This window comes from Malaclemys terrapin, chromosome 25 (assembly GCF_027887155.1).
Source record: "Malaclemys terrapin pileata isolate rMalTer1 chromosome 25, rMalTer1.hap1, whole genome shotgun sequence".
In the NCBI taxonomy this organism is placed as follows: domain Eukaryota; kingdom Metazoa; phylum Chordata; order Testudines; family Emydidae; genus Malaclemys; species Malaclemys terrapin.
In genome coordinates, this window is record NC_071529.1 from 16,784,355 (window position 1) to 16,794,430 (window position 10,076).

The 10,076-nt window shown below is 43.7% G+C and overlaps 1 protein-coding gene across 1 annotated transcript; it reads right to left on the bottom strand.

The window, feature by feature from the left end:
• Window positions 1–3,130: 3,130 nt before the first annotated feature.
• On the bottom strand, window positions 3,131–8,424 carry SOST (sclerostin). The gene is made up of 2 exons (XM_054014101.1): window positions 8,102–8,424; window positions 3,131–5,067 (listed from the first exon to the last, which is right to left on the bottom strand). The coding sequence occupies exons 1-2, from the start codon at window positions 8,319–8,321 to the stop codon at window positions 4,646–4,648; spliced, it is 642 nt and encodes a 213-aa protein (XP_053870076.1). The 5' UTR covers window positions 8,322–8,424; the 3' UTR covers window positions 3,131–4,645.
• Window positions 8,425–10,076: the final 1,652 nt, after the last annotated feature.

Sequence of the window (10,076 nt, forward strand, 5' to 3'; positions counted from 1 at the left end):
GAGCCCACTAGGCTGGATAGAAACTATGTACTAAAGAGGACAATTTTAAAAAGGTGAATCATGCAAGACTCCTGGTCCTGCCAGCAGAATGTTTGTGCTGTGTGAATGTTCTTCTTTCACTGTACAATATAGTTACTGGAAAAATCTTACTTTTATCAGCGCAAGAAATAAACCAGCAATAGTAATAAATGAATGTCAGGCAGAAAAGAGGAATCCAGGACTTTCCAGTGCTGGTGTGTGGGAGAATTCCCTTTGCTTCCTCGCTGCTGTGGATCAGTATTTCCACACAAGGAAAAAAAAATGGGGAAAGTACAAAGTCTCAGGACTAACTTCCCTGAAGGGTAACTGCTGCCTGAGTTGGGATTTTCAGTGGCAATGATGTTTCTGTGAATTAGAACATTTAAGTCTTTTTCTCAAGACCCTTCCCTGTGGTAGTTCTCTCCTGCACACACCCTCCTGATGAGCTTGCCCTCGTAAGGAGATATCATTTAATATTTGTATTACAGTAGCACCCAGAAGCCCCAATCAGGATCAGGGCCCATTGTACTCGGTGCTGTGTAAACATATCTGAAAAAACAGTCCTTGCCCCAAGGAGTTTATAGTTGTGAAGCAATAGGTAATGCAAGAAAGGGAAGAAAATGGGGATGAGGGTACAATCAAATGTCATATGGCTATTCAGGTTTCTCGGGCAAAGTAGTGCTTCAGCAATTTAAATAAAAGAAAGAAAATAGATCTTTTTTACTGTTGTGTTTGACCTTTCACACCTGTATTCAGAGTTAAGCAATGCTCTTGCTTTTGGCAATAAGAGGAGGTCATTAGATAGTGACATGAGACGAGAACTGAAATGTACTCCTGCTCTACAACAAGCAATTCTTCCAACCCAAGACAAACCCCAAATCCATGAGGGGGGGGGTCTTTTTACTTAGTGTGCCCCTTTGCACTGCTGGGCTTATCCTGATCTGGGCAAACCCTGGCATAGTGGGGGGCTCTGTTAGGATAGGAAGCCTCCATAAATCCTCCTTCCTGTTCCAGAGGAGTAGGACAGATATATTTCTTCATTCTGCTGCTTAAGCAAGAGATTAGGATATAATTCTTATAAGAGCAATGGCAGGAGGGGTCCCCTGCAAGCATCTCACCAGGTGAGGTGAGGTTGGGGAGTGGGGAGGGTTTGTCACAGGAATCTGCATCAGAAGCATCTCTGTCAAGGTCTCCTCCAGTTTCATCTTTTCCCAGCTGTTCACAAAAACGGTGCCAGGTCCTACCCCCTGTCCTTGTAACATGACAGATGCCAGTTCCATAAATGTACACAGGACTTGACAAAAAAGAATGGGCCCAGACACACAGGGCTTGTCTATACTTACCGCGCTGGTTCGGCGGCAGGCAATCGAACTTCTGGGTTCGATTTATCGCGTCTAGTCTGGACGCGATAAATCGAACTCAGAAGTGCTCCCCGTCGACTCCGGTAATCCTGCTCGCCGCGAGGAGTACGCGGAGTCGACGGGGGAGCCTGCCTGCCGCGTCTGGACGGCGGTAAGTTCGAACGAAGGTACGTCGACTTCAGCTACGTTATTCACGTAGCTGAAGTTGCGTACCTTAGTTCGATTTGGGGGTTTAGTGTAGACCAAGCCACAATTACAATACACTGGACAACAGCTCAGCTGCAGAAAGCCCTGGAGGCATCCGAGCTGAAGAGCTCCATGTGGAAGGTTTTATGAAAGGAGAAGAAAGTTTGGAACACAGACAGTGAAGAGTCTAGCCCAGGCACTAGATTTTATTTTGTTTCAGCTTTTATTTGGTCCCGAACTTTTAAGATGCATCTTCTGGGTTTGAATTAGAGATGAGGTTTCAGAAGAAATATCACGCAGACCCTGGGAGGCAAGTCTCTTTGCAACAGACTGGCAGGGCAAACATGTTTTTTTTAAATGTCCACTACTTTTGGATGCCTCAGTGTTTGGGTGCCCAGCTTGAGATACCGTGGGTCTGATCTTCATAAGTGCTTAACACCTGCAAGCTCCCATTGATTTCAGTAGCAATTGTGGGTGCTCATCCCTTCATAAAATTAGGCCCGAAGGGTCTCACGATGGACACACAACAAATGAGGGACCTAAAATCAAAGATCACTTTAGAAAAATTTGGCTCAAGTATCCAGCAAAATCTGTGTCCAGTTTCCACACCGAGGCTTTGAATTAGCAATAAGGAGTAGTATTCACGGGTTACTGTGAAGGGCTGCCTTACCGGCTGGCTGCTCTAGTCCTGCCCAGCACTATCTACTACATTGAAATTCACAGTGAATGGACATGCAAATCGGATGTACTCTAGGCCTTCAGTTACATGGATGCAAGCAGCAACTCCCATATTCTTTAAGGGCGGCTGACGTGCAGAAGTGAGGGCAGACGCGAGTACACCGTATCCAGAAATACTGGAAAGCCAATTGCTGCTTGGTTATTTAAGCAAAGGGATTTCCCCATTTTCACAATGAGAGTTTGGAACAACTTGAAAGCTCATGGCCTTACTATTTTTTTGGTAGCTCTATCAGCTGGTGAATGTTTGAGCCAGGAGGCACCATCCAGTTGGAGGGCGGTTGAATTCTGCAGAGCCTTTCCTTCCCTGAGGAGGAAGAGAATTAAAGTAGATTGAAACACCACTGAACTACTTCACTGCCCAGGTTGTGCTTCTCCACGAGATGTATGGTGTACTGGAGACAGCAGCTCAAGGCCTGCATTTCTGTAGTGACCTAGGTCATAATGTGTGAAACTAGATTCAAGACCTTGATGCTCTAGGGCAGAGAAGTGTGGTTCACTGGCTGGAGCCAGACCCTGTTCTGTGCTGTGAATTGTTAGAGGGAGCTGACTGAGGACTACAATGATAGAGAACTGTGCTGCACTAAATGGAGCACACATAGGCTTTGACACTCTTGGGAACTGAAGAATTTGCTTCTTAGATTGCAGGGTATGTTGAACTGATTGTTCGTAATTGACTTCACTGCAGCTATGAGAACCAGATCCCAGTAGCTTTGCATCAGGCTTTCTTTGCACTGTGACTTAAAAATTAACACAAGTCTTTCCTGTAATTACTCATTGTTACTACTTTATTAACAATATATTTAAAATCTGAAATAACAGACTAACATTTTGCAAGCAGTATTACTTCTCATTCTCTACAAGAAAAAACTTTGCATAAATAATTTACATGAGAAAATAAATATGTAACTTACTCTTTGAAACAATAGCTTTCACATTTAGATTCTGGTTCCACTTAAAATAGTTGCAAAATCTACCAAAGTTTTAAACTCACATCTTAGAAGATTTTTACGTCAACTCTACACAGAAAATAAGAACAGCAAGGAATTATTTTCCATCCAAATTTTGTATTATGTGATACTACGGTTTGCAGTCCTAAAGCATATGTACAGCATTTGAATATTAACTTTCCAATAATACCCTTTAATGTAAAAACACAAACACATGTATGAATGGTGTGAAGCTATTTAAAAGGAAAGACATTGTCAAACTGAACTGCACATAGCCAAGACTTCTCCGAAGGAGTTCACTGGTTTTCAAATTAGCATAGGCTCACGCTAATATGGAACCAGCACCTTACCCTCAGAACCTGCCATGCCCAGTCCAGCAAAACAGAGCATATGGTCAGATGATCCAAACTTTGCAGAACAGAGAACAAAAGAAGCTGACATCTCAGCTCTGATGCTAACGTTAATTTGCTTTTGGAGGAGTAAGGCAAATACTCAGTATCCTTCCTATTGGCCCTCACTGTAAATTACTCAGCTGTGTTAGAAGTAGTTTGAAAAACTCTAGGAAAAATATGTTTGGCTCTCCATATATCTGTTTAAAAGACTAACATCATAGAGTTATGGGGTTTGGGAGGGGCCTCCATGTGGCCATCTGCCTCATTCTCCAGCAACTGAGCAGGATTGGTTTCAATATCCCAAAGTCATTTCTGATGGTGTCAAATCTCAACCTTAAATCTGTTGCGTCTTGTACTATAAGAGTAAAGATATGGAATGGCTCAGATTCACATTTATACTTGCACTTTGGGATCACAAATTTCATGTTTGACTCATGTTTCTCCTCATTTAAGGAGATTACTTGGGCATGCAGAAATCTGGCAGGACTTTATTCTCTTTCATTAAAACATTTGAATTTCCTTAGTCTGCTATTGCTACTTCCTAAAACTCAGTTCAAGCTTGCTGACTTTTCTCCTGTTGTTTCCCTACTCTAGTTCTTGTCCTGCCTGAAGTGGTTTTGAGAGGGCTTTGAAGGCTCTGTTTGGACAAAGTAAGGATAATGGCCTCTTGCAAAGTGTTATATATGGAACAGTCACCATAATACCTTTGCTTCCTCTGCCTTCCTCAGTGTGCACACCACAAAACCCCATGCAAATTCCCAGGATAACTCTCCTTTCAGATTGAATTTAGGTGCTGCTCCCACCAGCTCAATTTCTCTCTTTCATCAGACCACAGCTGTTAGAATCTGATAGGTTTTGACTATGCGAGCCCTTGTCCTAGCGTTGCAGGAGGAATGGGATTCCACTGCATTCAGAACCTTACTCTGTGGCCTGTCTGTCTCTGCCATTTGATGAAATGCAAAATATCCAGAGCTGTTGGGCGGTACCCCTCAGAAGGGACCTTCTAATAGGCATTTTCTAGTTCAGGCTGGTTGGATTTGCTGCCCCTTGCTCTGGAGAGACGAGGCTTCTTGTTTTTCTGAGGCCTGATGGTTTCCTTCCCGAAGTCCTTCAGCTCAGACTGGTTGTGGTAGCGAGTGTAGCGCTTGCATTTACATGCGGTGACAGCTCGGATTTTGTAAGTCCGAGTCTCTTCTTGGGGGCAGGCCAGCTGGATGCGCCGAGTGCGAGCGTGCGCGGGAATGCAGCGGTAATCCAGGGCATTCTGGCGCCACCACTTTCCTCTGCCAATAGAGTTAGGGAGGAGGTGGGAGGGGAAACACTGGCCTGAGCAGACCAGCTCCTTTATGGGCTTGAAGCTGCGGCAGGGCCCATCAATGACATACCGTGTGTAGCGCAGCTCTCTGCAGCTGAAATCTGAGGCATCTGCAAAGAAAAAACAAACTAGTTACAGGCATCTCCATCCCTTCATGTTCATTGTGCCTCTAGCCTCATGCTGCAGCTGAAATCCAACTCCAGGACCTTTAAACCAGCACATTTTTATCCAAAATTGTACTCATAAAGCCCCCAAGGAGATGGTTAGAGTCGATCGAGCATCACCTGGAAATGTCAGGTAAAGTTCTCTCCTATCCAGGAAGCTGCACACCAGGCAGGAGAAAGGCTGGTATTGGCATAAAGAAGCATCTGTTTCTCTCTCATTCAGAAATTGAACAATAAGAGCTGGCTCTGCACCAAACCCTGCATCCAAACACCCTAGTACTACAGGGGATATTGCAGCTCAGTGTTGTATAAACAAGAGATTAAAACCTGCAGGGCCACGTAGGAAAAAGGCATATCAGGTGCTGCATGGGAAATCACGTGAGCTAAAAAGGAAGCAAAGAGGATGTGCAGGAAGTGAGGCAGGAATCAGAACAGCCCTAAGCATTGACCTCTCTGGGCAGAAATAAAGATGTTCAAGGGTTAAATTTTGCTCATTTCCACCTGCGCGGTTCTGGAGTAACACCACTGGAGTCACTGGGGGTGAGCTGCAGGAGGGCAATAGAGGACCAACAGCCCCAGATTCTGCCCCTTCAAGCCACCTGTGGGCTAAAAACCTTCTCTCATTTATATTAGTTTAACTCCATTGATCTCAGTTGCTCACTTTGGATTTACACTGGAGTAAGCAAGAGCAAAACCTGGTCCAAAGTTTTGGTGAAAATCGAAATAAAAATTCTTATAGCCAAATTCTGCCTGCACTTCTGCCACTCCACCCTCACTTAGCCGGCCTGCACAGGTGTGAACAAGTGCAGACTTTGTCCCCTCTATTTTCTGTAAAGGGCCATGGATCCTTGCAAAGGTTTCTGACCAGCATCAGACATGTTACAGGTCTCCTTGTTCTGGTCTCCAGAGTCCCTTGTAGTGTCACATGACTAATAACAAGAACAATAAGGAAACTAGCAGATGGGAACTGTGACTAAGGATGGAGTTCCCACCTCTTGGAAAACCCATTAATTCACCACTCATTTGGCATTCCTGACCTCCCACTCTCTGTTCTAATCCCACATCATCCATTCCTTCAGTCAGACAGAGGCATCTTCTGCCAAATTAGAAACCTTACCAGGCTTTTGCTTGTGCTTTAATAGATTGCCAGAGGCAAAGGACACAGTAGAAAATATGAGATTTTCGCTCTAAGGATTTAGAAAAGCTCCTTTCATAGGCAAAGAACTTTCCAGTTAAATAATTGATGCTGCAGATGCATTTATCATCAGAACAGGAAAGAGCACTGTCTCCATGAGCAGGGCCGGCACCAGCTTAGCAAGCAGGTGCTTGGGGTGGCCAAGGGAGAGGGGCGGCACCTGCGGCAATTCGGGGGCGGCAGGTCCCTCACTCCCTCTAGGAGCGAAGGACCTACCGCTGAACTGCGGCCGCCTATCGCGGCTTTTTTTTTTTTTTTGCTTGGGGCGGCAGAAATGCTGGAGCCGGCCCTGTCCATGAGGGTTTCTTTCTGTCTTTGTTCAACCAATGTGCTTAGCTACACATGTTTGGAATGTATGCAGATTGATTGTGAAGACTGTTTAGCAAATAAGGTATTGAACTTCATTTATCTGAACACATTTTATTCCTCTCGTCTAAGCAAAAGAAATGCATGGAGCACAAACGAGAATTTAATTGTGACAAAAACCTACGAAGGTGGAAAACCAAAGAGAAGGCAGTTGTCATCCATTCTCCTTGCTGTGAAAAAGGCACATCTCTGCTAAGGCCACCAAAGGAGACTAGTAGCTTTAATTCTGAATTTCTTAGTGGTGTAATGTTTTTTAGACTCATGTTTCTCTCAGTGAATTTTTAAGGATTTCCCCCTATGCTACAGAACGAGCATTTTTTTTTTTAACCCAGCAGAGATCTGCTTTTTGGATATACTGTATGTCTATTCATTCAGTCTTAGGCCCCAACCCTGTAAACACTTTGCACAAGCTTAACTTTACACACAGGAGTAGTTGGGAGGGGGCTATAGTCATGCAAATATAGATTTTGCAGCTTCATATTTTAGCAATTCTAAAGACTGCATTTACCAGATTAAACATTTTTTGGTCTAGTATTGTGATTAACATGCTGATACTGAGACCCTGTATGATTTAGTGAGACAGGTTAATCAGATCTTTTATATTCACACACTTCCTGAGCATTTAAGAAATTGAGTTTTGACTCGGGTAGTCTTAATGTTTTGGACTCTGGCCTTTAATGCCAGCTCAGCAGTGGGGCACATACATACTGCTATATTAGACACCTTGGCACATGCCTCAGACATGTCGCTGCTTCTGTCGACACACATCCGTCCATGTTACATGCACGCTGATCCCACATGATGCCACATCGGTGCTAGTCTCAGGTAGCCTCATTTCTGGTAGGGACAACATCTATTGCACTGTGGCTCTGATACCTACCCCCACCCTACTCATGTCAGTCACTAATATTACTGGCCAGTCCTGCTATGGTAAAAATATCTTTTGCCCAGGCCAGCTCAGTGTCGCACACCGCCACATTGCAGCTGCTCTCATTATAGCTCCTTAGCTATTTAGATGGATTTATTTCTGATCATTTTACAGTGCTAAACTCCACCTGCAGTTGTAAAAAAGCCACTAGAACTTCTGTAACAGAACAGACATTGAGATACTACTATGCAGTGGGCCACATAAGTACCAATAGATAATTAAGTAGATGTGAAACTGTTAGATCTAGATAACATCTTATTTCCCTGATGGATAATAACCACTATTACTTGTCTCTGTTTAAGAAACGACATGGCAAACACTGGGAAGGGCAAACAGGAGATTGAATTTATCATCACTACAGCATTAGCTCTACAGCACTTTATCCAGTGTTAGTTCATCACTATATGCTCATGCATGGCAACAGAAAACCCCACAGGAAGTTGTTAGGTTGTTAGGTTCTGAGGCTGTAATATAACATTTATTTTTCTTACCGTTTGGATCCAGAGACGGCTGTGGCTGTCTTCCCCCGTGTTTTGCCTGGTTCATTGTGTTGTTGTTGCTGTTAGTCTGCTCCACTGGTGTTTCTGTATTTTCAGGGAGCTCAGGGATGATTTCTGTGGCATCATTTTTAAACACTTGCCACCCTTCTACTGAGCGTACAGCAATTTGGATCAGGACACAGATAGAGCACACAGCCCAAGAGATCTGCATAGTGGCAGCCCAGAGATTCACCTTTCAGCACTCTCACAGTCTCAAATCCCAGGCAAAGGCAAATTATTCTCCTTTTTTAAATCCCTCTTAGAACCAAGCAGCCAATGACTTCACAAAGTGGGAAGGGCCAGACAACTCATTCATCCCAGATCTGTCTTTGTGACATGGGGAGGCGGGGTGGTTTCTCCAAAACATTCTACAACTTTTATCCACACACTTGAAAACTTGTCCCTTGCTTCATTCTTCTGCCAGGCACCAGTGTCGACTGATAGCCATATCTGCAGGGAGACTCATCAGTCTGCAGCTCATCCCAGGCCGAACAAATATTTTCACAATTAAAAAATGCTTCTCCTTCCATATTTGTTTCTTTGGCTCCTGGTTTTCCCACCATTTTAAGACGAGGATTCCTAATAACTTCTCCTAAAATAGTCTGTCTGTGCTTTTTCTATTTTTTAAGCTATACAATAAACAAACAGCAGGGAGAAGGAGCCAGAATCTACACACTGTACAGCTTGATGGGATGTTTCTCTCTTGTTGCATTTGCCTTTGGGTTGATTGCACATTTTTAGACACACTGACCTTTGTTACTGGCACTTATCGCCATGAGAGGGTTGCTGACTTTTAGATACAAGAGTGTGGGTAAACTGTTGTTTAAAAGCCATGGTTGCTCTGCGTATAAGAGATGACGAATAATCTTCTGGTTAAGGCACAGGATTGAGACGCAGGACAACAGTGTTCAAACCCCAGGTCTGGTACTGATTTCTTGTATGATGTTACGTGTGTCACATCATCTCTATGCCTCAGTTCTCCATCTGCAAGCTGCGGACAATCATACTTCCCTATCGTATGGGGTGTTGTAAGAAGACATATGTTAATGTCTGAGAAGTGCTTAGCTATGGTAATGGGGCACCATGAGCATTTAGAAAGAGCTGTTTGCTTCAAGAGGGCAGCTGTGTGTGGAAGCCTGGTTGTGTTGCATACTGCACTATTTGTTGCAGAATTTGTTCCTGGACCAACTCAGCCTTATGAAACTATTTCATTTATAACAGATGCAAAGGGTATAACTGAACTCCACTCTTTAAATTGTTGTTCAGAGTGTCAACAGCAACCTTCATTATCCAACTGCATTGCTTTTTGTCCTACCTACTCAACAGCCAAAACAGGTGGGTCTGTCTGTCTCTCCCTACCTACTTAGGACGCATCACTTAAGACGTGAATTCCATTCTGACAGTCCTACTAGCCTAACAAGGAAAACAGGTGTTGCTGAAGTTAATACATCAAATATTTGGGACAAATTCATCCCTGGTGTAACCTCACTGAAAAGAATGGCGTCATGCCAGAATGAATTGGAAAGGACACACACACTCACACATATGTATGTGTATAGTTCAGGTTTCACCGTGGTAATAAGGTGGATGGGCTTTAAACAATGTGCCCCGGTACATGATGGTCCATTTCTGATTCAGTGGCACCTGCCATATATTGTGGAAATATCTCTTTAATCTCTTTCTCACCCAAAGTTATGCAGTTTTACAAGTCTCACTCAGAGAATCTTCCCTTCCCAAATATCCCATTGAGTATCTAAGAGCAGTAGTTTCTGATGTTGCATGTAATCACTCTTCCTTAATATCTCCTTCCCCCTTCCACCACCTCTCTGTTTCCCTTCTATTTATGTGGAAGGATGCCACATAGTTTTCCTTGTTTCCTTCATGCATGAAACTTTTTGTGCAGAGTTTATCAGAAAACCATTCATTG